Source organism: Perca fluviatilis, chromosome 7 (genome assembly GCF_010015445.1).
Source record: "Perca fluviatilis chromosome 7, GENO_Pfluv_1.0, whole genome shotgun sequence".
Lineage (NCBI taxonomy): Eukaryota > Metazoa > Chordata > Actinopteri > Perciformes > Percidae > Perca > Perca fluviatilis.
The window spans coordinates 33879685-33905644 of NC_053118.1; the positions used below are offsets into that span (position 1 = coordinate 33879685).

The following is a 25960-nucleotide window of genomic DNA, read 5'->3' on the forward strand; positions in this document are numbered from 1 at the left end:
TCAAGAATGTTGTAAATCTGTATTGAAGAATATTTTTTCACATTCAGTGTAGAGGAGGGAAGAGAGAGAGAGAGAGAGAGAGAGAGAGAGAGAGAGAGAGAGAGAGAGAGAGAGAGAGAGAGAGAGAGAGAGAGAGAGAGAGAGAACACACAACAAAGTGCCCCGGCTAGAAAATCAAACCGTGGACGCTGCTGTTATGTGCTATGTATTTTATTTACTTTGGGCAAGAATCTGAAGGCTTTCTACCGGCATTAGAAGCTTGTAGGAGTCAGTGGTGGAGGAAATATTCAGATCCTTTACTTAAATAAAAGTACTAATACCACACTGTTAGAAATACTCTGTTACAAGTAAAAATCCTGCATTGAAATTTTACTTAAAGCTGTAGTGCGTGGTTTCTGTCTCCCCCATGAGGAATTCTCGATGGCGCGTCCACATGATCCACGTTGTTGCTAGTAGCCAAGGAGGACACTGAGGATTAAAAAAACATGATGGACTCTTCAGAAGAGGTCATTATCTTCACTTGAGTTTCTGCGCGCGAAAGTCGCTGGACGCCACAGTCTTCTGAACATAATCATACTGAGAAATACAGAGAGAGTTGTGTGGAGCTGATAGTCTTAATTAGCTTTGTAGCAACTCATTTGGCAATGGCATGAATGTAACGGAATTAAAAAGTTCCGTACTAAAGCTTTAAGTAAAAGTATGCAAGTATAATCAGGTATATGTACTTAAAAGTAAAAGTACTCAATGCAGGTAAATGGGACTTTGACTGTTACTGCAACTAATCATTATTTTCATTATGGATTAATCGGCTGATTATTCTCTCCATTAATCGATTGATTGATTGGTTTGTAAAAATAGTGAGAAATGGTGTTACCCAGATGGCAATTACCCAGAGCCCAAAGTGATTTCATACTGCTTGTTTTGTCCAACCAACAAACCAAACCTTAACATTATTACTAATACATTATAATTATTATTATTATTATTAAAAGGAAAAACAACGCAAATCCATACATTCGCAAAGTTTAAACCATGAAATGTTTTTGTACAAAAAATGACAAACGATCATTATTATGTTTTCCGTGCAAAAATCATAACTTGTAAAGTAACTAAAGCTGTCCGATAAATGTAGCGGAGTAGAAGTAGAATTTGGCATGAAAGGTAAAGACTCAAGTAAAGTACAAGTATCTCAGAATTGTATGTAGTACATTCGTTGAGTAAATGTACTTAGTTACATTCCACCACTGGTAGGAGTAAACACAAGCTGATCAAACACCCAATGCTCACAATGAAGAGTGAAATCTTCCATTTTAAATTCATCTGCACACTTTTAATACACTTCATATTTGTACAAACACATTTCACATGAACGTAGCACTAAGACAAAAACATGAGAACTAAAGAACCAAATACAACAAAGTTAATTTAACAACAGAAGAGTGTTACATGTATTAGAGGGAATACCACAAAGGAAAGTTAGACCTTCAACCATCACAGTAAACTGGTAACAATCAAGGATTCTTAAAACTGGTATGGTTTCGAGTGCTGTGCGGTTTGTCAGTTCACAGGCATCTTATAACCAGGCCCAAATGGAATCAGCAGATTTTTTTTTCAGCGGTAATCCAAAATGAAAATCTGCAGAATGTAGTGGACCGTGTGAATCTGAATGGAAATAAAGTCAAAGTCTTGGCATTTTTGCGATGAAACTCTTTGGTAGTGTTTCTGACTTGTGGGATGTTTTGTTGCATTAATAATGAAATACTGTACGACCAGCACCAAATGATATTCACTAACACCCGCGGCTCCTGCAGGTCAGGGGAACAAACAATCACTGACGTCGCTATGTATGCACGATAGGGATAGACCGATTATCTTCTCTGGCTGATTATCGGCAGTTTGCAGATGATCTGTATTGGCGTTTTATTTGCCTGATAACCCGAAAAAGTTAATGAATTAAAAAGTGCGCTACTTTGGCTCCGCTTCAGCTCTGTGTCTGCCCTTTCGGTTTCTCTCACCACTGAGTCTGACTTAATGTCCTGCCCACAACACTATCTGACTATCTTTTACTGGGTATTATGTGTAAACTAGTCTATATCCACAACGTTCCACTTCCGGGATCGCTCCGTTGCCGAAAATTTTGCCGTGTGTCCTTTTCGGCCAGATGTCCGTCACCTTCCACTTTCTTTGTGTTGTAATTTTAAACTCCGATGGATTTCTGAGGACTATGGTTACCTGCTCCTCAGATCTCTGCAGGGTAAATCCAGACAGCTAGCTAGACTATCTGTCCAATCTGAGTTTTCTCTTGCGCGACTAAAACAACTTTTGAACGTACACGTTCCACCAAAACAAGTTCCTTCCCGAGGCTATTTAGCAGAGGCACCGTGGCTCCGTGCGGCACTTAGCACCGCTCATGACGATTGTGATCGGTTTAAAGAAATGCCGATAAACCAGAGCACGTTTTTCTCCCATCCCGGAATGCTGTGTGGACTAGCCAGACCCTCCTCCGCAGCGCTGCGGAGGAAGGTCTGGCAATGCGAGACTATGTTGAACGTTTCTAATTTATTAAATAATTGCTTAAGGCATTTAAACACAGTTTTGTGTTGGAGTGTGTAACATTCAAATATCTTAATTTTGACTTAAAGATTTTCATTTTCTCTGTAAATGCGTATCGGTTCCAAATATCGGTTATCGGCTTCATTAATAATTCATTCATTCTGATAATCAGTATCGCTAACGGCCTCGAAAAACCAGTATCGGTCGATCCCTAAGGCACGACAACTCAAACGGTCTCGGATAAAAGCAAAGATGAAAACATTTACACGCCGACGTGACACTGTTACACTGTGAACGCTCCTGCTCTCTGCACATGATGAGGGGCCGTTCACCTCTTTGGCATTTTTTCACAAAATTACACATTCATCTTTATGTCCAGACTTACTGCTGTAAGGCATGGGAAGCTCCTACAATATATGTATACATTATATGAACACGTTGGATCAAAAATAAGATGTTCTCTGGTTGATTGGAAAATAAACGAGACGACTGATGAAACTAATAGTGGTCACTTTGAAAATAATACCAGGATACTAAATAGGGCTGGGCAATACATCGCTATTATATCAACATGGATATTTGAGGCTAAGTATCGTCTTACATTTTGGATATTGTGATATGTAAGTGTTGTCTTTTCCTGGCTTTAAAGGCTGTATTACAGTAAAGTGATGTCATTTTCTGAATTTACCAGACTGTTCTAACTGTTAACTGTATAATTTGCCCATACCAACTTAGTCATTGTATCCACATTATTGGCGATTATTTATCAAAACGTTCATTGTGTTAATATTTTCTTAAAGCACCAATAGTCAACCCTACAATATCGCCGCAATATCGACATCGAGGTATTTGGTCAAAAATATCGTGATACTTGATTTTCTCCATATCGCCCAGCTCTTAATACTAAAGCTGTTTTCCAGACTTAACCCTGTATAGTTTGAGTTTCAGGTGTTTTTATTAATGGATTATGTGGAATTTCGTAATCGCCATGATTGATGCCTCAAATCTAGGCTTTTAACTTTGATAAACTTTAACTGATTAACGACTGTGGGGGCTTTAAGATAATCAGTAAGTTGATACTGTAGGTGGTAGGATTGGGCATCGAGAAAGAAAAGTTAGGTTTTGAATCCGATCATCTGTACCAAATTTAACATGTGCAAGTTTTGGTTTCCGTATGCGACCACTGTACTTCCAGGTGCTCGTTGTGTTGCAGCCATGGAGCACAGTAAGCAGCGCTCTAAATTGTGGCTTTATTGAACATCAAAACAGCGCGTTAAAACTGTAAAATCACTATTGAATCAAAAAAAAATTTTCCTCTTATCTGTGAAATAAGCATGTGACCTGTTTCAACTCCACCCCTCAAAGAATCGGAATCGAGAATCAGTAAGAACCGTAATCGAACTAATAATAACCTTAAGCCTAAAAATTGGAATTGGAATCAGAATTGTTAAAATCAAAACAATGCCCAACCCTAGTAAGTGGTTATACTGTGAGTCAGTGGGTTTTATTGTGACACGGCAATAGAACGAGTAGGAAAAAAGAAAATGTATTAGTAGCAGCCAATTACTAACTTACTAACTCCTTGTCTGTTTGACGCAGGGCATGTAGTTTTGGCAACGCTGCCAATAACAGCCGACTGTGCAGCTCGACTGGGATTTTTTTTGGCTCATTGTTTTTGATTCTCCAGCTATACAAACAGACCGTATGTTTGAGTTTCTTCCGCTCTGATCAAAAACTGAAGCCAGACATTTTTCTCAGGAGTTGGTGGAGACCAACTGTTGCTAACACGTTAGCCACAACATTATTAGCTTATACATATCAGGCATGTGTGTTTCTGTGAGTTTGATTTTGGGGTCTTTCCTGCCCCCTTATGGTTACAAAACAGATGACAAAATGACAAAATGCAGCTTTTAACAGCTGCAACTTGGCTCCATTGATGTGCTCCATGTGGCTCTGGACTAGAGCTAGGCAATATATCGATATTGTATTGATATTGTGATATGACTAGATATCCTCTTAGATTTTGGATATCGTAATATCGTAAATGGCTTAAGTGTTGTCTTTTCCTGGTTTTAAAGGCTGCATTACAGTAAAGTGATGTCATTTTCTGTGTTACCAGCCTGTTCTAGCACTTCTATTATTTTTACCTTTACCCACTCAGTCATTATATCTACATTACTGAAGATTATTTATCTAAAATCTCATTGTGAAGATATTTTGTTAAAGCACAAATTGTTAACCCTATATCGCCACAATATTGCCATCGAGGTATTAGGACAAGAATATCGCGATATCTGATTTTCTCCATATCGCCCAGCCCTACTCTGGATGCCAGAAATCTAAATCAAATTAGGCAGAATCTTAATCAGCGGCTATGTGTTGTTATATGCCACGGAATGACTAAACTGAACTCACAATGCCAAAACCTTGAAGTGAAATCATTACAGAACAGCAACCTAAAAGTTCATCATTTTCTTCTTGTCAACAAATCCCATTAAAAAAAAAAAAGACCTTTATTAATTTCTAACAAATGAAGGTGAGATTCATAAACTAAGATAATCAGCAAACTATGAAAGTTGAGATTAGGAAGGCACGGAGTACAGCTGATTGTGTTGTGCTCCACACTCAATCTCAACTCACTAGATAAGTAGACGTGTGTTTTCTTTGATTTGTTGCTGATGTGCAGGCTGCACAGGTTATCTGTGCAATGCTGCAATTTTTCGTATACATAGCGAATTGATAAAAACGATGTGGAGAGGCTTCCCCCCCAACCTTCTCTGATGAATAACCAGACAAGGTGAGAGAATGAGGGGTGATATTTTAAGACAATCTCTTCCCTGTCTTAGCATAAAGACAAAACCCAACAAAAACACATAATACAAGTAGATAAATCTAGCTGCTCTAAGTACAGAAAATATGTATGTGCACTCTAATATATAATCTTCTAAACCTCTCAAGAAAAAGTTTCTTTTTCTAAAAGTCTTTCTATACAAAACAAAATATACATCTAATAAAAATACACTCTTAAAGTCCCGGGATGGCCAGCTTTACAGATATACTAAAATCAAATCAGAAATACAGTCAAACCAAGATATACATCTGGTGTCAGCTATCACAGCAAAGGAACGAGTGCACCAGGCCGAAAGGAGGAGTGTGTGAAAAAAAAAAAAAAAAAAAAAAAAAAAAAAAAAAAAAAAAAAAAAAAAAAAAAAAAAAAAAAAAAAAAAAAAAAAAAAAAAAAAAAAAAGAGACTGACCAGCGGAGAGTTCAGTCATCATCACTGTCGCTGCCCGACTCGCTAAGCTGTAGGTCGTTTCCTGTGAAGACAAACGGGTTACAACATCGTTTATTGACGAGTTTCCGGCCATAATTAGACAAACGCTAGTCTCGCATTGTCAGACCTATCTCCACAGCGCTGTGGAGTAAATTAGTCTGGCTACACCACAGATAGATTCTGGGATAGGAGCAAAAAAAAACTCTCTGGGTTTGTTTGCATTTCTTTAAACCAATCACAATCGTCTTGGGCGGTGCTAAGCGCCAGACGCAGCGATACAATATTATAAATGAATATTATAAATTAAGTTAATTGTTCACACAATATAGTGAGCTATTTAAATTAGCTGGATACATGGTTAAACCTCATTAGCTCTTACCAGTGTATCGCCGCGTGTACTTCGTCCACAGCAATCCCACCAATCAGTCCCAAAACGTCCCAGTTAGAGTGAACATATTCTTTGTAAGTCTTTACAATCATTTCCCGAAAGAACCAACGCAGGCCTGCCTTGTTGCACCATCCAAATCTTGCCATTCTTGCCATTTTCAGCGTGCTGCTTGCTAGCTCAAAGTTTGTTGTTGTTTCCCGTAGCGAAGGGATTTTGAGAACGGCAACGCACAGACAGCGGGACAAAGCCTGACTGGATGTCAGGCTTCATCTTGGAAATGTACATCCATTGATCCAGACTAATAGTAGTCTATATCGACAATGCTTCATTTCTGAATTGTTCCGGTGCCGCTGGAAATTCCGCCGGATGTCCCTAATTTTCAGCCGGATGTCCGGTACCTTCCACTTTCTTTGGGTTGGCGTTCTAAATTCTTGGTCGATTTCTGAGGACTATGGTTAACTGCTCCTCAGATCTCTGCAGGGTAAATCCTGACAGCTAGCTAGACTATCTGTCCAATCTGAGTTTTCTGTTGCACGACTAAAACAACCTTTGACCGTACACATGTTCCACCAAAACAATTTCCTCCTCAAGGCTATGTTGCAGTGGCGCCGTTGCTCCGTCCGGCCCCAGCCGATTGTGATTGGTTTAAAGAAATGCCAATAAACCAGAGCACGTTTTTCTCCCATCCTGGAATGTTGTGTGGACTAGCCAGACCTTCCTCCGCAGCGCTGTGAAGGAAGGTCTGGGAGTGCCGGACTACACAAATATTGACTCGGAGAACTGAAACTGAGGTGGTATATCTCCATCTCCAGCCTGAACACTAATGATGTGTGTTTACACGCTACGTTACTGGAAATGGGAGAAATGCTCAAACAAAAATATCGGAACAAATACATGTCCTCTCTTCCCTGCCTCTCGCCCGATACAGGCTGGGGGGGGGGTAGCAGGATCAGCAGAAGCACCAGGAAATGAAAGCACGGATTCCTTCTCTTACTGGAAAGAAAGCATTTAGCTACGAGATACTCACGGAGTGTGTTCATGAGCTGGTTGTTGCCCTGCTGCCGCTCGGCTCCCCCGTTGGCCACTGGGGGGCGGTTGGGCGAGGTCTGGCTGAGCGGTCGGGGGGCGTCGTGCTCGCCGTCACTGCTGCTGTCGTCGCCGCTCCCTGAGGCGCTGGCTGAGTCCGAGGAGCTGCTGCTGCCGCTGCTGCTCATCTGCTCAATCACCTCCACCTCGGCTCGCAGCTCTGCCAACAGCGGGAACAGCAGGGTTCACGTTAAGACAAAACTCCTTCTAGGGCTGGGACATATATCCATATTATATCAACATCGATGTATGAGAATACATATCCTCTTAAATTCTGAATATCGTGATATTAGACAAGTATTGTCTTTTCCTGGCTTTAAATGCTGCATAACAGTAAAGTGATGTCATTTTCTGAACTTACCAGGCTATTCTAGGTGTCCTATTATTATTTGCCTCAGTCATTATATCCGCATTATTGATGATTATTTATCTAAAATCTCATTGTGTCAATTTTTTGTCAACCCTTTGTTGCCAAATTGTTTCTCAAAAGTTAAAGGTCCCATGACATGGTGCTCTTTGGATGCTTTTATATAGACCTTAGTGGTCCCCTAATACTGTATCTGAAGTCTCTTTTATATAGACCTTAGTGGTCCCCTAATACTGTATCTGAAGTCTCTTTTATATAGACCTTAGTGGTTCCCTAATACTGTATCTGAAGTCTCTTTTATATAGATCTTAGTGGTTCCCTAATACTGTATCTGAAGTCTCTTTTATATAGACCTTAGTGGTCCCCTAATACTGTATCTGAAGTCTCTTTCCGAAATTTAGCCTTGGTGCAGAATTACAGCCACTAGAGCCAGTCCCACAATGAGCTTCCCTAAGGATGTGCTATTTCTGTGTCTGTAGCTATTGTTGAGGAGAGAGGGGGGGCAAGGTGGAGGGGGGTGGCCTTGACCAACTGCCATTTTGCTTGTTTCAAAGCCATGATGTTCTCTCTCTCTCTCATGGGTGGGGCCAACAAATTCTCTGGGCGGGCAAAGCAGAGAAAGGGGAGGTAACCTTGCTCCTTATGACCTCATAAGGAGAAGATTCCAGATCGGCCCATCTGAGCTTTCATTTTCTCAAAGGCAGAGCAGGATACCCAGGGCTCGGTTTACACCTATCACCATTTCTAGCCACTGGGGGACCATAGGCAGGCTGGGGGAACGCATATTAATGTTAAAAAACTTCATAAAGTGAAATTGTCATGCCATGGGACCTTTAAAGCTATAGTGTGTGTAGTTTCTGTCTCCCCCCATGAGGAATTCTAAATAATGACGACAAAACTGTCGGCACGTCCACATGATACAAGCCTTATGTGTTCGCGCACCACCCCCACCCCTCCTCCACGCAGTTGCTAGTAGCCAAGGAGGACATGGAGGATTAAAAAAACATGATGGACTCTTCAGAAGAGGTCATTATCTTCACTCGAGTTTCTGCGAGGGAAAGTCGCCGGACGACACAATCTTCTGAACATAGCCATACTGAGAAACACAGAGAGAGTTGTGTGGAGCTGATAGTCTTAATTAGCTTTGTAGCAACTCATTTGGCAACGGCTTGAATGTAACGGATCTTCATTAATATAAAAAAGTTACACACTTAAGCTTTAACCCTACAATATCGCGGCAATATCAACATCAATGTATTTGGTCAAACATATTGTAATATTTGATTTTCTCCATGTCGCCCAGCTCTACTTCCTTCCTCATCTGATTATCCAAATTATTATTATTTGTTAAAGGCCATCATATGTGCTTGTTAATGCTAAATGGAGGGAGGATTAAAGTAAAGTGTTAACTAAAATAATATGGACCAAAACACCGTGACGTTGTGCTAATACAAAAGTCCCTTCCGAGTATAGAGCTGGCCGTTGATTTACGGAGATATGTGAAATGGGCAACCTTTGGGTGGTGTTTTTTTTTTTGTCTGTGGCCCAACAGGAAAAAAAAAGTCTCCAATAGGGCTGGGTATTGTTAAAAAAATGTCAATACCGGTACCAATACCGTGACTTTGATACAGATTCCTAAAACCTACTTTTTTCAATACCAATTTTATAAAATAAAAAAAGAAATGACAACATTACACATTACGGACATTGTGATTGGGGTCCATATTCTGTGTTTCATGTGTTTTACATAATTAATAACAATAATAATAATAAACTTTTATTTCTATAGCACTGTTCTTAACAAGGTTACAAAGTGCTTTCCAGAAAAACAGCAGATAAAAACCAAGAACAACACAACCAACAACAATGAAGTCAAATACAAAAAAAGAGAGGTAACAAACTATAACACACCTGAGAAAAAAAAGTATACATGTATACACACACACACACACACACACACACACACAAATATATACATACATAAACACATACACACTGTACAATACACATACATGTTTATGCACATATACTGTACATATACACATACATACTTAAAATGTACAAGGCAGGGCGGGATGATACAACCCAACACCAGTTCATATATTCAGAAATGCTTTCCTATGAAAGAAAGTTGTAAGAAGGGTGTTGGGCTACTGTTGTGGCTGGACCTCCTTACCTCTCTTGATGTCATCGAGCTGAGGCTCCGGGGAGGGATTATCCTTGGAAGGAGAAGGGGAGGTTTTGACCCCGGCCCCGGGCTTGGTGGGGGCCCGGAACTGAGAGCTGGGCTGGCTGGACCGAACCGACTGCTGCTCGATCCGTGCCTGGATCTTACTGCTGCCCTCCGCCCTGAAACGCACAAAGCCGATGTCTTTACGCATGTGCTGTATGTGGCTGCTGGTCCATCATGTTTGCTTCAGTGTTAGTTTTTTATGCATCTGTGACTGCCTGTTTGTCTGCTGCAGTTGTTAGTTTGTGTCATGATTGTGAGTTTCTGTTATGTTCTGTTTCCTGTTTTATTTTGAAATCTGTTTCCTCCCTTGTCTTGTCTAGTTTTACTTCCTGTCTTTAGTTTCCTGCCCTTGTGATTGTCTTATGTGTTTCACCTGTTTGCCCAGCCTAGTGTCACCTGTCCCTTGTTAGTCTTCGTTACCTGGTCTATTTAGTCTCTGTTCTGTCTTTGTCGTTTCATTGGATTCTGTTGCTGTGTTTGTGCATGGAGTCTACCTTTTGTCTCTGCGTTCCAGTTTTGAGATTCTGTTCTGTTGTACTGGAATTAGTTTTTGCCTGTTACTTTCTGGACTCTTTTGGTATGTACTTCATTTTTGTTGGTGAAATAAATCCTCCTGCTCTCTGCATTTGGGTCCTCCATTCCCTGCAACTTGTGACAAGTGTGTATGTCTATTTTATAGTGTTTTGCCATGTGTGTCATGAGAAAGCCTGAACAAAGAGGAAAAAACTGTGAGTTAGCCTAGGGCTAGAAGTCCCACACACATTGCATCGGTTGCACTTTAGATGCCTGTATGTATCGTCCCTGACAAATAAACTGATCAAATAAAATAAAAATGTAGCTACTGTTATGTCTGCTCTTCAGCTGTTCTTCTTGATCTATCTGGAGCTTAAAGGTGCCGTAGATTCAGGACTTGGCCAAAACATTTGAACATCGACAACCCCCCCCCCTTTCCACTAAAGCCCAAAACTGTCTCCTAAACCTTTGGCCAGATGATTTTTAGACCAGAGCAACAGGAAACAGCAGGACATTAGTACAGGTTAAACTATACAAACAGAAGTCAACAAGACACCATACACACAGCTAGAGCAACAGTGAAGCGTTCTCAGTAAGCCATGCAGGGCTACAGGAAGCAGCAAGACATTATCACAGTTACACCTCAACAGTATCCCCCCCATTCAGCATAAGAAGCCACGCAAGTATCAAAACACAGCCAACCAGCACAGACCTGAGCCTCTCACCTGGTTTTCTTGACTTGGATGCTGCTGCTCAGCTTCTCCAGGACAAAGTCCCCGGTGTCGTGGTTAATGATGAGCACGCAGTCCTTCTGGTACGGCCGCTTGTTTCCTTTGAATACCGTCATGGGAGGCGTGGAGCCCTGGGGGGGAGGAGAAGAAGAAGACAAATCGGAATATGTACCGTTTGTGTTTGCTTTACCAGACCTTATTGTAGAAATATAAATGTTTCTTCTTCAGAGTGATTAATCATCAGGGAACATGGACTTGGTTGTTTGCAATTAACAAAACAGTGAAATTCACATAATCGTTTTCAAAACATTTACAAGTGATCCTTCTGAAAGCAGACACTAGCTGCTCTGCTTTCTTTATAGAAAGGCGTAACTTAACCAGTGGTGGAATGGAACTAAGTAGGGATGCACCGATCGGACTTTTTCAGTCCCAATAGAGATACCGATGCCAGGGCTTTGTGTATCTGTTGATACCCGATACCGATCCGATCCCGTTGTTGAATTAATAATAAACTGTATACCTTCCACCTTATACCTTCCTTCCATCATGTGGAAGAGACTAAACTAAACATTACTTTCCTAACTAAGACAAAATAACAGAGATGTAATGTATTGAATTCGTATTTATTTGTACACTCAACTCTTCCAGCATGCGACACACGTGCGACAGAGGGGAAAAAACTAACAAAACTGGATCCAGCTATTTTGTCAATATCGGGACCGATATCCGATCGGTGCACCCCTAGAACTAAGTACATTTACTCAAGTACTGTACTTAAGTACAACTTTGATGTACTTATACTTGAGTATTTTCTTGTCATGCCACTTTCTACTCCACAACAGGTCCTGGGTTCGAATCCAGGTCGTTCCGGGCCTTTCTGTGTGGAGTTTGCAGCCATGTTTGTGTGGGTTTCCTCTGGGTGCACCATCAAAAACACGTACTAGGTTCTCCAGTCAGTGCCCTTGATCAAGGCACTGGCTCAGATCTGGAGTTGGTTCCCGGGCGCTGTGATTGGCTGCCCACTGCTCCCTTGAGGGATGGGTTACATGCAGAGAATGAATTTTGCTATGTGTATGTGTATATGACAAAGTACATTTACATTTCAGAGAGAAATATTGTACTTTTTACTCCACTACATTCATCTGACCGATTTAGTTACTTTACAAATTAAGATGTTTGCACACAAAACACATGTTTTATTATAAATTAAACTACCCAACAATATAACGGCCTACGAGTCCAGCTGAGATGATAGAAGATGAAACACTTAGTTGATTGACAGAACTGTTTGGATTGTTTTTTAGTTTCTAAAATGTGAGGATTTTTCTGCATTCAGCACTTTTACTTTTAATACTATAAATTCATTTTCCTGATGATACTTACATACTTTTACTTAAAAGGTCCCATGGCATGAAAATTTCACTTCATGAGGTTTTTTAACATTAATATGCGTTCCCCCAGCCTGCCTATGGTCCCCCAGTGGCTAGAAATGGTGATAGGTGTAAACCGAGCCCTGGGTATCCTGCTCTGCCTTTGAGAAAATGAAAGCTCAGATGGGCCGATCTGGAATCTTCTCCTTATGAGGTCATAAGGAGCAAGGTTACCTCCCCTTTCTCTGCTTTGCCCGCCCAGAGAATTTGGCCCACCCATGGGAGAGAGAGAGAGACATCATGGCTTTCAAAGGAGCAAAGTGGCAGTTAGCTACAGACACAGAAATGGCACATCCTAAGGAAAGCTCATTGTGGGACTGGCTCTAGTGGCTTTAATTCTGCACCAAGGCTGAATTTCGGGAAAGAGACTTCAGATACAGTATTAGGGGACCACTAAGGTCTATATAAAAGAGACTTCAGATACAGTATTAGGGGACCACTAAGGACTATATAAAAGAGACTTCAGATACAGTATTAGGGGACCACTAAGGTCTATATAAAAGAGACTTCAGACACAGTATTAGGGGACCACTAAGGTCTATATAAAAGAGACTTCAGATACAGTATTAGGGGACCACTAAGGCCTATATAAAAGCATCCAAAGAGCACCATGTCAGGGGACCTTTAAGTAACTTTTACTTACAGAGCATTTTTGCAGTGTGGTGTTAGTACTTTTACTTCAAAAGTATAGGATCTGAGTACTTCTTCCACTCCTTCACTTAACAACCAGTGAACCAGAGGAGAACAGCAGACAGTCTTACCGGAATGTGAGGTAACGTGATAGTAACTTCATCTCCTTTCCCAACTTGTAGCTCTCCCTCGCAGCTCGTGTCGATAGACGCTGGTTTGAAGTCATCTGAAAATGAAGTAAAGGAACTTTTGCACATTCCCTCAACATTTTTTGCACATCTTGCAAAATGCCACAGTGCCTTGTTTTGTTATTATACTAAAACAGTTATACTTTGCTTTATTGTTGATTTCCTTTTAATATGTTTATGTATGCGCCGATCACCAATGAAATGTCTTGTAGGGGCTAGGGTTAATCCTATTCTGATTCTGTAAACATTCCTGTAACGTTAAAGCAGTGGGTGTAAACGATGTTATCTATGCAAATGACTTCATTTATGTATCCACCTAATTGGCTAGGTTACGTAAGAGACAGCCTCCCTGTCCATGTGAGCGAACTAATCCCACACAACAACTAATTAAGATTATTTTAACACATAACGCGTTTTTTTCACACTCACATCTGATAGTGTGAAAGGAAGATTTTGGCCTCTTCTCAAAGCTTTCTCCGAGCTTCAAAACATGCTCCTCTTTGTCCAACAGCGGATTCGTACTCCCGTTCATGTCTCGGTATGTTTTAAAACGTTGAAAATTCACATGTATGTCAAATTTTCCAAAAAAGCCGGACTGTATGTGGTAACTTTGGAAAGATTAGAACAAGAAGCCAACTATAACACAAAGTTAGCATACAGTAGCTGTAAGCTACCCGTTAGCAAAACATCCCCTACGTCACTTGGCCACCCCTCTTCCGCTTTTGGTCCGGCAATCAAATGCCACCGAAAACAATGCCGCATTCAACTGGTATCGGAATAATCGGAAACAATATTTACCAACTGCATTCACGTCCGTCTCAAATCGGAACAACAACTAGGAAAGTCATCGAAATTTTTGATACACGACTTGTCGAGTGGCGTCATATTTGTATATATCCATGGTATTACGCAGTAACATGGCGGACGAAAGTGAATATTAGGTTGATTGTAAAAATGTATGTATCAATTCACGTATTGCATATGATTTTTTGGCTCACATATAATTTGTAATATTGTATCAGATTGTAACGTATTAGTTGCGTTCCACGTAGATTTACCTAAACTGGAAATAAATACTGGGATATCATTCGAGAAACACGTGAATGCAGCATAAGTTTAAAAAAAAAAAAAGAAAAAAAAGGAAGGAGAGCGTGGTATAACCAAACACCTTCACCGATCCCTGATTTGTAACCTCTCGCTCACATCCCCGCCCATTTAGCGAGTTCCGATAAACCTCAACAAGCGCTCCCAAAACAGTTTCTCTCGCCCACTCGTTGCAAGCTGATTGGATGAGTCGGTGAAGAGGCGTCGTTTGAATTTCAGTTCATTACGTGTTTTTGTTGTGTGTGAGGACTGCTTGTTCGGTTTCCAGTATTTTATAAAACATTGAACTCGGGGATATTGTTTAACATCACGGGTACGTTTATAATTACTATGTTGGGTTAAGAAATGTTAAAAGCGAGTTAATATGACGGTGCAAACGTGAAATAGCACCTTAAAAGTTACCCGACCTTTAAAGCGACTATGGAGCGAACGTTAGCTAGCTGTTTGGCTATATACAAATGTCAATGGCTATATATCTAACGTGGTAACCAGTTAGCGTGCAGCCGTTATCTCGTGAAATATCCAGTAACGTTATGCTTGACTTAAATTAGTAGAAGACTTGTTTGAAAAAACAAGTTTTGTATATAAAGTGTCTTAAGGTAATAATACACTAACTTACAGACTCACTTTCAAGTCAATCTTTAAAGTCCCTTTCTGCAATACATACAGTTATGTTAACGTTAACTACATCATAGAAAGGGTAATGTTATACTGTTGTTTCTGGGCTAATGGCTCTCCCTGTGCTGTGGTTGATATGACATTTGAACTCCCCATGGAGGACGTAGCTAATTATCCATCGGGGGAGAGTAATGATGACTAAAGTATAACACCTAACGTTAGATGAGAGAACATATTTTAGCTCATCATTGGTATCTGTATATCTATATTTTAGGTATAACCAGCAAATGAGAAGATTGAATGGAATAAAAAGTATCCATCTCCTACAAAGAGATGATTTGAAGGTTTGATTTGTGATTGATAAAGCATGTCATGTCCTCAATCTTTCACAGACAGACTGTATCTGGCTGCAGTAGTTCTCCTCCTGTGGTCCTGAGCTGTGTGTTGGAGGCGATGCGTCATGATGATTCATCTATTAGCCGTCGGAAGGGCAAAACCCCTCAACGCCGACCCCCGCAGCCGGCCCCAGGGCCCTCCGGTACAACATCCCGGTCCCCAAGACGGAGTGGAGCTTCAAGTGAGAGCCATTGAAGTAGCACGGCAGACCTTCAAACTTGTTATTTTTTTTCCAATCACAGAAATAAGCCACTGCTTTTATCACAACTAAAAACAAGTAACCTTTTTAAAAAAACAAGGCGGGTCATTTAGCTAAACTAGTATTTAAAAACATGTCAATAAGATAAAACGTTTACATTTTATCCGACATGTCTAAAAAGTATTGGTGAAGTAATGTTAGAATATTGGAACTGTTTGTCAAATAGTCTCCTCATTCTTTTAGAAGAAAGCTAGTCTCGCATTGCCAGACCTTCCTCCACAACGCTGTGCAGGAAGGTCTGGCTAGTACACACAACATGGCATAGGAGAAAAACGTGTTCTGGTTTATTAAGGCTATGTTTAGACGGAAACGATCTGAAGAGAAAACGCAAAAGTGGCGTTCCGTTCTCACTTTTTATTCCGCATTTAGACAAGCGTTTTGGGGGGGAAATCTGTGTGTATATTGTGACGCAAAAGTGTGTGAAATTCGATGTAGTATGAACACCAGGCGGCGAAGGAGGTGGCGTTATTGCTCTAAACAATGCACACATACACACGGCACGCGGCGCACATATACTCGCACACACGCAATTTTTACCCTTTAGACGGGAATGCGACGGTGGAGCGTTTTTAAGATTTTCACTCTGGAGGGTGGTTTCACTTTTTTGCGTTTTTTAGCCCCAAAAACTGCGTCGTCGTCTAAACAAAAGGCACATCTGATAAAATATTTTGTCATTTTCACCCGCGAGTGTATTCGTGTAAATAGGGCCTAAACCAATCACAACCGTCTCTGAGCGCCATATGGAGCAACAGAGCCTCCGCAAAATAGCCTCTGGAAGGAACTTGTTTTGGTGGAAAGTGTACATTCAAAGGTTGTTTTAGTCGTGCAACAGAAAAATCAGATTGGACAGATAGTCTAGCTAGCTGTCTGGATTTACCCTGCAGAGATCTGAGGAGCAGTTAACCATAGTCCTCATAACTTCATTGACTGGAGTTTGGAATGCCAACACATAGAAAGCGGAAGGTAACGGACATCTGGCCGAAATGAGGGACATGAGGTGGAATTTCCGGCGACACCTGAAAAACCCCTGGAAATGAAACGTCGTCGATATAGACTAGAGGAAAGCCTACATTCTCTGCCATCACAACAAACACTCACACACTATCTGTTTTCTAGGGCGGCCCCCCGCGTCTCCCAAGAAGAGAAGGTTTCGACCAGGGACCAGGGCCTTGATGGAGATCCGCAAGTACCAGAAGAGCACCGATCTTCTACTCAGGAAGGCACCCTTCTCTCGCCTGGTGAGTCAAACAGAAGCAAACCACGAGGAGAGTATGAGAGCTGTACCAAGTGTCTTTTTGTGTGTGAACGGGAGTAAGACTCTGCATGTTTTCTGGTTCGGGGCGCTCCTGTAGCCTTGGGGTAAGAAACTGATTTTTCCCTACCACCATAAGGGTTAGGTGCAGCACCCGAGCCGTTTTGGGCACCACCTAAGCTGAATGGATGTAAAATCAATGTGAGCATCAAAACTAGCTAAATTACATTTCTCAGATCCAGTGATTGTAGTCGGTCCCCAGTGGACTTCTTTAACAAGTTTGGTGTTAAAGCTTTTTGAGTGTTATTTGTGTATTATCTGCTCTAGCCTTTTCAACGTTTTAGACACAGATGTGGTAATAATAATGCTCCAAAGTGATGTGAAATTGCATTTTTCTTTTTATTGAAAAACATAATATATTCTTGACACCTAAACCCCCTGTCAAATACGTTCACGTAAGTCTTCAACAAACTTAGGGAAAACGGAGTCCTCGGTTTCAAAGCACCTCCTAAAGGCAGCTATCGGGGAAAGGCAGAGATGCGTCTGGTGTATGTAGTGTCTGAATCCTCACTAGGCATGGGCTGGTATGAGATTCTGACAGTATGATAACCTTCAGCAACGTGGTTTCGCAGTATTGCTATTACAGCTTTAAAATGTATTATTTTGAATCAAAAAAATGTCCATTGAACACAATGTATTTTATTTTCAAACACACTGCACACTGGCAGGGAGACAGATTTCTAAACTTGCTGCTAAGCTAAACTAAACTTGCACTTGCTGTCCTTGACGACTAGGGCTGGGTATCGTTCAGAATCTTTCGATCCGGTGCCAATTTCGATACCGATTCCTAACGATACTTTTTTCGATACCATATGTTTTAAAATCCATTTCAACATCAACAAAAATACATTAAACACAAAGCTTTTATTTTCCACCTTAATTGTGAATCAAAACAGTTATCAAAATTAAAACATTCTGGTAAAACTGCTCCCTCAGAGTAACATTAATAAAAGTGCCTTGCCTTGCCAAGCTCAGCCTGTCAGTCAGTCATCAGGGCAGAGAAACCACCGTTGTGGCTGCTTGTAAGAGGAAGTGTAACGTCAACAGCACCGCGACCGCTTTCAGCTCGCCATTAATATCATATCGCAGCAAACGCTGTCTGCGTGAAGTTTTAAAAAACTGTAACCACACTTGAAACCAACCGTGACTCTCTGTGACTTCAACAAAACTGCAGACAGTTGACTCCGTCCGCACCTCTCCGTGTGTGTGTGTCGGTCGGAGCTCCGCTCTGTGTCAATATGCAGAGAGGACAGATAAGCTTGCGCTTACGCGCTCAGACGCTTTTGGAACCGAAATTTGGCACCGAAAGATACATCATTTTTCGATACTCATAGGATTGGAGAATTTTTTTCGATACCATAAAAGTATCGACGTTCGGTACCCAGCCCTATTGACGACTCATATTTAAAAAAACAGCTCATACAGCAGGAACAGTATGATGGAAAATTATAGTATAGTTTTGAAACCGTAACTTTTTGGAACCGGGGTATACCTTGAAACCTGTGACCGGCCCATGCCTAATCCTCACTGCATTTTAAATGTGCCCTGCCACATGGATTTCATTACTTTGTGGTAATGTCTGAAGTTTTACCATGGACTCTGTAACATTTTTTGTGGGGAAAAAAAATGCGTTTGTTACCTTATTTCAAGCCATTCTAGCGTGGTATAGAAAGCATGCAGGAAGACTCAGCTCGATTTGTGCCAGTTCTCACTAATATTCAACAATATTAACCATTAACAATATTTTTTTTAATGAATATTCATAAAGATTGATACACCTTTTAATGTGATTTGCGTGATGAATACAGTGTCTGGTGATGTTCTTTTTAACTATTAAGTCATAGAGTATAACCCAATATTGCACATTGGGCCTATTTGCATTTAGAATAAAAAAAACTGACAGCCACGTCCTAAACACACATGTTTATGGAGTCATCCATAAAAACGAGCTGAAGCCAATAAGCTAATTTCTTTGATTCAACGAGCTAAGCTGCTTGACTAGCCAATCAGAGCCTGGCTATCAGCATCCTTTTAAGCATGTTTTACAGTAACCGCAGTAGGGCTTTGACTCCGAACTTCGTTATTCGAATATCATTCGAATATAAAAAAAAATGATATTCGAACGAATATTAGCCAGCCCTTAATATTCGAACCTGTTATGGGCATTGTTTTTTGTAAATGCGTTTGCTTGTAAACGTTTTCAGTTCAGATTCCGAGGCTTTTTCACGCATTTCAAAATGTAACTAGCTACACGTCGCGGCGACGACGCACGTCTCTCGGCCGTGGCTCGGTAGCGGTGCATTCCCCCCGAATTCTCAAAGAAGGCAGGCTGGCCCAGGGCCAGGCCAGCTCAGCGGCGTCTTTCTCCCGTCGCGTTCCGCTGTCTATCCTACCTACACCGGCGCCGCACCCTGTCCCTTCTCCCCTTTCTACCTGCCTGCTCAGTGCTGCTGCACATGAGGAGAGAGCACAGAGGGGAGGGCGGGGCTGCTCATCACTCACACAACAGAAGAGAAATACATTGCGTGCTCGCTGGACAATACTGGCGACTCTTTTTTATTTTACAGAAAGTCGCTGTCTTTTCTGCAGAAAGTCGCCAGATTTGTCGCTAGTCGCTTTTGTGAAAAAAAGTCGCTAAATTGGCAACACTGCACAGCACACGAGTATAAACATCAGACCACTTACGTAGGCTACGGTGAAAGCTCCGAACTTCCTGTCAAAAGCACACTGTTTGTGTTTAATCCAGGGTCTGACTTAATTTTTTTTTTTTTAACTGAAGGCATTTAATGGTACAAATATTATTAATAAATATTCGAATATATTCGAATATTAATATACAAACGAACTTCGAATATGATTTTTGGGCAAAAGTCAAAGCCCTAATCCGCAGCCGAGCTGGCGCGTGCATATGTGACGTCATGAAATCGCCGTGACTATTTATACCTGCGCTGGTGGTCGCGACACTAGGTGCAGTCTTCTCCTGAACACCGGTGGCGCTAATGAGCAAAGGCTACTGATGTTGCTATTTCTACTGGCTAGAAGAAGAAGAAAAAGGTTTAAAAAAAACGGCACAACTGGCAGCAGCATTGCCGTCAATGCTTTGATTTGATTCAGTGACCTACTTCATCGGATCAATCCTTTCATTCACCATAAAAGAACTCATCTTAACCCAGTAAGTTTACCAGAGAGACCTGCAGTCACTCTGAGAGTCCTGGCATCCGGTTGTCAGCGAACTCATTCAGGCCTCCTGTTTCCGCTTTGTCGCGAGGCCGCTGAAAAAAAAAGAGCTGTAAATCGCCATAAATCGGACGCGGCGGCCGGATATTACATATCGCCACCTTGGATGCGTCTAGTATATAACTGCTCACCCAGCACAACTGGGTGAGCTTATGAATAGTAATAAGCTGAGGTAACACCACATCAGACTGACCAGCTTTTGTAATTGGTCTGATTTCTCCTCTTATTTCTTTTCAGTGGCTAGAAGCTGACAAAGGAGGTAGCAGTTCATTTTCACATTCATGACATAACCCAAACACATATGGACCTGACAGATTTTTAAAAAATGCAATTAAAAACTGTTTTGTGTGGCAGGGTACCTTTTTATTTTTTTTTTTTTTTTTTTTTAAGAAAAAAAACTGATGTTGTCATGAGTCATATCTCTCGCCTGTGTCCCGCTCGCCCCAGCTGGTCTGAGAAAGCATAATTTTCTCTCAGCTGTGTGACTGCAGTCTTGAGTGATGAAATCTCTGTTCCCTGTCTTGGTTCAGGTCCGTGAGGTGTGCCAGAGTTTTTCCCATGACGCTCTCCGATGGCAGGTCTACGCTCTTCTGGCCCTGCAGGAGGTAAGCACTTGCTTCCACCACCAAGCTAACATTCTGTCATTCTTAGCAGTGCAAATGATTCAATAGATAAATAATAATAATCATTTTATTCATAGAGCATATTTCAAGCCCTAAGCATTCAGATTGAGAGATTTCCCCCAGGGATAAAAGTATGAATAGGCTTACCTGTGTGGAACGTATTGTGTCCTTGGTGTCACCCCTCTGGTTTAAATGAGCTCATTAGACGTTCATAATCAGTGTTTGACCATCATACGACAATTTCAAAGAATGAAATATACACAACATATAGTAGGGCTGCACGATTATGGCCAAAATGATAATCACGATTATTTTGATCAATATTGAGATCACGATTAATTATCACGATTATTTGTTGATTTTAGCCAAAACAAATTTTATTGTCACATATAATTATATAATTATAACTGCTTTTACATCCATATTGTGCTACATTCCTACTAATACATCCATATTGTGCTACATTCCTCCTTTATTGAAGGATACTGTGAAGGAGCCATTTCAGCTGTTGTGCGACCGCTTTCCACATACGCATGTTTGCCGGTGAAAGATACAGGCAACGCAATTTTCTGTTCACGTTAACGGCGCATGTGATGCCTGGTATCTACCAGACGAAATAGCTACGCGGATTTCGGTGGCTCATTACACTGCCACTTACATGTCTGCGTTGCGCTCTGATGCTCCGAAACCCACGTTAGAGGCAACATAAACATCGCTGCATGTCACGCTAGTAAACACTAATAACACATTATACAGCAGGTAACGTTAGCCTACCGTTAGCCACAGTAGTAACTGGATTAAATACGGCAAAAATGCTGACTGCTAAACAGTGTAGTGTATCTGTATTTCACTGTAGGATTCCAACAGCGGGACGTCCAACAGTCTGCTGCTAAAGCTATGAGCTAAAAGACACAAACTAGCACTGGTCACTGCTGTTGTCTGAAAAACAACACAGCCGGGACAAAACGTTGCATTTACTGGTTACCTCCCGTTACTCTGTCCTCTGTGACTGTCTACATCTAGAAACTAAGCTGCGCGGTGCAGGCAGGGAACAGCTCTGATTGGCTCATGGAGACATGTGATCAGACAGTGGTTTATGGAGCGCTAGATAGGCTTTGCAAAAACTGTTTTATGAAGGGAATGACGCATTTTAAATATCGCTCAATCACGCAAATTTGATCGTGGGAAGCCAAAATCGTGATCGTGATTAAAATTTGATTAATTGTGCAGCCCTAACATATAGTACATATCATTCGCTGCACTTAAACCTGTATGCTTCCGTGTTGTGTGAAAATTGTAATTTAGATACTAGTTATTGACGCTGCATTTATTGTTTTCACTGAGCAACGTGAGCATTAATTTGGCGTCCACCTGATGCATGCAAATTCAGTGTTCACGCTCCTTTTTAGTTCTGGTTTGATCCACAACCACTCTGCGAAGTGCACCACCATGTTCAGCAGCTGGTCTCTGTGTCTGCCTGCTGTTTGCTGCTGAGTCGATGGAGTACAGTGGCTTTATCAGAGCCTTCTCACAGAGAAAGGCTGCATGCTGCTGCAAACACTGAGACTGAGCTAGGGTTGCACGATATTGACAAAATATGATATTGCGATATCGATTGTGAATATTATTTATTATTATTATTAATTTAAATATTTTTAAACATTGTAAAAGTACAAAAGTTACGGGGAAACGCATCAAAATAGATTCATAACAAATTAAACAAGTTTTCTTACAACAAGATTTATTTCAACTGACAGTCATATTGGACTGGTCCAACATGAATGAATGAATAAATAAATAAGGACCATGTCTACAGAACAGGACATGTTTTACTGGTTGGACAGTATAAAATATAGAAATAAAGAGAACAGGACATGTTTTACTGGTTGGACAGTAAAAACACTGGTTCTCAAACTTTTTTCAATAATGGGCCCCTTTTGAATTGTTTCTTTAAGCCATGTACCCCCTGACCAGCGCTAATCATTTTTGGAAGAAAAAAAAGTGTATATAAAGAGGAACAGTACAGCGCTGTCAGCGATAGATTTACTAAACAACAGCCTTGTAATTAAAAAAACAAAAAAACATTTAAATGCTAATGAGGAAAAAGACAAAAACTGTAAAGATGGTAGAAAGAGGGAAGGCAAGAATAGGTCAAAATAGTATCAAAAACAGTGACATAACATTGAAAAAGCGAAACATTTGTAAAAAGGAGGACAGTAGAAGGAAGGTAGGCAAGATTAGGTCCAAAGAAGGAGACACAAATCACATTTTTGGAAGGAAAAAGAGGAACAGTGTTCTGGTCAACAGCCTTGTAACTATTAAACATTTTGTTAAATATCTCACGTAACCCCTGCAGTCCTCCAAAGTACCCCCATTTGAGAAACATTGGTTTAAAATATAGAAATAAAGAGAACAGGACACAACTTTTCTTTCTCTTCTCCGATTCGTTCCGTTTTGTTGTCTCTATGTATTTCTTCACTTACACTGTCACTCTGTCGAAATATGCACACACGTGGTACGCTCCATAGGGTTTGCACTGACGTGTACCAACATGTGCAAGTGGCACGGTAACTGGCCAATGAAACGATCATTACAGAGTTTAAAGCGGGCTCTAAATCAAACACTAAGCCACACAGCCAACGGACGGGACGCAGCGCTCCACAAAACGCAATATTGCATACTTATTGTGACACTTTCGATATAATATTGCGCAACGTGATATCGCGATAACAATATTGAGTCGATATATCACGCACCCCTTGACTGAACCATACCATAAATGGGCAGAGGAACTGCAGAATCACATGATTGTTTCTCTGTGGGTTCGTCACTATGAGCGCCCCCTTTCAGGTTACATGAAGACTTATTGTCAATATAGAAATATTGATTAGTGCAGCTTTAATGTTGAAATGTAAATCTAATTATTTGATTCTCTGTTTAGGTTTTTGGCTTCACTGGTTCCTTTTTTCTAAACAATATTTTTGAATGAATAGTCATCCATAAAAAACGAGCTGAAGCCAATAAGCTAATTTCTTTGATTTAACATCATCTGGTTTTCTTCCTCCTCCTCCTCCTCCCTCCAGGCTGCAGAGGCGTTTCTTGTCATGCTGTTCTCCGATGCAAACCTGTGTGCGATCCACGCCAAGCGGGTCACGCTATTCCCCCGGGACATTCAGCTGGCCAGGAGGATCCGCGGGGTGGACAACATGTGAAAACAATACAGGACCAAGTGGACAAGCAAGCATCAGGAAGGACACTCATTTCATTGCGCTCTTTCCACTTCAGTCTGTTCTGAGACTATGATACTGCTTATAATGTGTTTAAACGGTATAACTGTTTTAAAAATTTTATGATTTTTATGCTACATTTTTTGAATTTTGGGTTACTAAATTCTTGGGAAAGGAAATAATTTGACTTGGCAGATTATCACTGGTTTTATGAAAAGGTAACAAGTTCAAGTTACCGACTTTTAACCGTCAGAAAATAATCCCTGTCAAGCAGTTGTATTTTTATACTTGAGTACTTATATTTGCATAATGTGTTAATTTTGATCCCTCAGTGTTGTATTGCTTTTGATATATAATTGATGTGTACATATTGTTCCACATTCATGTGAACTTACTTTGTTAATAAACCGCAAGATTAGTTTCTATTACGTACCTGATGTCTTATTTTGGTTTGTACACGTTCAGTCTCATTGTGTCTCTTTGTATGATGATGTCACAACTACCTTACCAGTCATGTTCTTTCAGTTAAACTGAAAAGTTGAATCATCAGCCAGCTGTCACAGTTGATGGTGAGGGTGCTAAACCTGCTCGCAGTTTAGGTTCTGTAACTGGGATTTGTCGCAGACGGGATGAAAACCAGATCTCAGGTCAGTGCTCACAGAGGGGAGATGGGTCTAAAAACCTGGACAAGTGAGAGCGTGAACAGATGGTCAGCTGTTGCTAAGCAAGGCTCCTTGGCTCTGGAATAGCCTGCTGGAGGCAACTAGACAGGATGAGTCTGCTGATGCTCTTTTAAGATGTACTTTATAGAGTACAAGTATAAAGACAAAAAAATACAGTTTGCGTCCAATCAGAAGTGCAAAAAAAAAGCAGAAACGTGCAATGTGATATACAAAGTATAGACAGGCCAAGAAAATATAGTGCAGTGTAGACTGTTGGTTTAGAGTAATATAAATTAAGTATATATAGTGTATTAGCGGTTACCTTATAAGAGCAGAATAAATATGGCTATGAAATATGAATGTACTGTATGACTATGTAATATGAACAATATAAACTAGTTATTTTCTGGCTTTAACAGTGTTTAACCTGTTTTTTTTGTTTGTTTTCTCATCTGATTCCCTGGGTTTAAATTGTGTTTAAACTTGTTTCTATTTTAATCTTGCATTTATTTCCACAACATCTATGCACTATATATGTCTTTATGCTTGTATGTGTAAACTTGATGTATTTCTTTGTGACTCACTTTGGTGTAAAAACCTGTTTTTTAGTGCTATATAAACAAACCAAAAAATGATGAAGCAGCGGGTCGGTGAGCAGAGACAAAGAAGAAACCGAAGACTTCTAAAAGCAGGGAGCTGTTTGTGGTGATAAAAGACGCTCGGGACCCCATGGAGCTGGTGAGGACTTCTTAAAATGATCTTAAACATACAGGCAGCCAGTGATGAGATTGTTAAATGGGGGTAAACTCGGTTTAGTTTTGGTGAGGTCATGGCTGCAGTGTTTTGAATAGGGCTGCACAATGAATCGCAATTGTATCGAAATCGCAGTATGGACTAGTGCAATATCCAAATCGCAGAGGGGCGCAATATTTGTTAAAGGCAAAATATGTGTCAAACCATTCTGAATGAAGTATTGTGGTGCTGCAGAGACGTCCCGGCCTACATATCCTATCCTACAGACTACAGAAAACGTCTTTGTTTGGTACAGATCCTCACAAAAATCACACTATGATCATTTTAATTTATTTCAATGTTAATAATTTTCAGTGAGAATAATGATACAAAAACG

At 40.7% G+C, this 25960-nt stretch overlaps 2 protein-coding genes across 3 annotated transcripts; one reads left to right on the plus strand and one right to left on the minus strand.

Annotated features, from left to right (window-relative positions):
* Positions 1 to 88: 88 nt before the first annotated feature.
* eaf1 (ELL associated factor 1) lies at positions 89 to 14125 on the minus strand. The gene is made up of 7 exons (XM_039805692.1): positions 13823 to 14125; positions 13337 to 13431; positions 11140 to 11276; positions 9845 to 10017; positions 7243 to 7461; positions 5801 to 5870; positions 89 to 145 (listed from the first exon to the last, which is right to left on the minus strand). The coding sequence occupies exons 1-6, from the start codon at positions 13923 to 13925 to the stop codon at positions 5821 to 5823; spliced, it is 777 nt and encodes a 258-aa protein (XP_039661626.1). The 5' UTR covers positions 13926 to 14125; the 3' UTR covers positions 89 to 145; positions 5801 to 5820.
* A 550-nt stretch (positions 14126 to 14675) lies between these two features.
* LOC120562157 (histone H3.3) lies at positions 14676 to 24601 on the plus strand. Of its 2 annotated transcripts, none has more exons than XM_039805694.1 (5): positions 14676 to 14810; positions 15512 to 15692; positions 16887 to 17008; positions 20850 to 20924; positions 24026 to 24601. In XM_039805694.1, exons 2-5 carry the CDS (start codon positions 15569 to 15571, stop codon positions 24152 to 24154), a joined length of 450 nt encoding a protein of 149 aa, XP_039661628.1. In that variant the 5' UTR covers positions 14676 to 14810; positions 15512 to 15568; the 3' UTR covers positions 24155 to 24601. The 2 variants fall into 2 exon arrangements, with proteins under 2 accessions (XP_039661628.1, XP_039661627.1); XM_039805693.1 differs by having other exon boundaries at positions 14678 to 14810; positions 15508 to 15692.
* The last annotated feature ends 1359 nt before the right edge of the window (positions 24602 to 25960 follow it).

Excerpts from the sequence above, each read along its gene's own strand:
- eaf1 (XM_039805692.1), bottom strand. The coding sequence starts at position 13,925 with ATGAACGGGAGTACGAATCCGCTGTTGGACAAAGAGGAGCATGTTTTG. Across the intron at positions 10,018-11,139 it reads ATCCAAGTCAAGAAAACCAG|GGCGGAGGGCAGCAGTAAGA; the intron begins GTGAGAGGCTCA and ends TGTGCGTTTCAG. Across the intron at positions 7,462-9,844 it reads GCTCGATGACATCAAGAGAG|AGCTGCGAGCCGAGGTGGAG; the intron begins GTAAGGAGGTCC and ends CGCTGTTGGCAG.
- LOC120562157 (XM_039805694.1), top strand. The coding sequence starts at position 15,569 with ATGCGTCATGATGATTCATCTATTAGCCGTCGGAAGGGCAAAACCCCT. Across the intron at positions 15,693-16,886 it reads AAGACGGAGTGGAGCTTCAA|GGCGGCCCCCCGCGTCTCCC; the intron begins GTGAGAGCCATT and ends TCTGTTTTCTAG. Across the intron at positions 20,925-24,025 it reads CTCTTCTGGCCCTGCAGGAG|GCTGCAGAGGCGTTTCTTGT; the intron begins GTAAGCACTTGC and ends TCCTCCCTCCAG.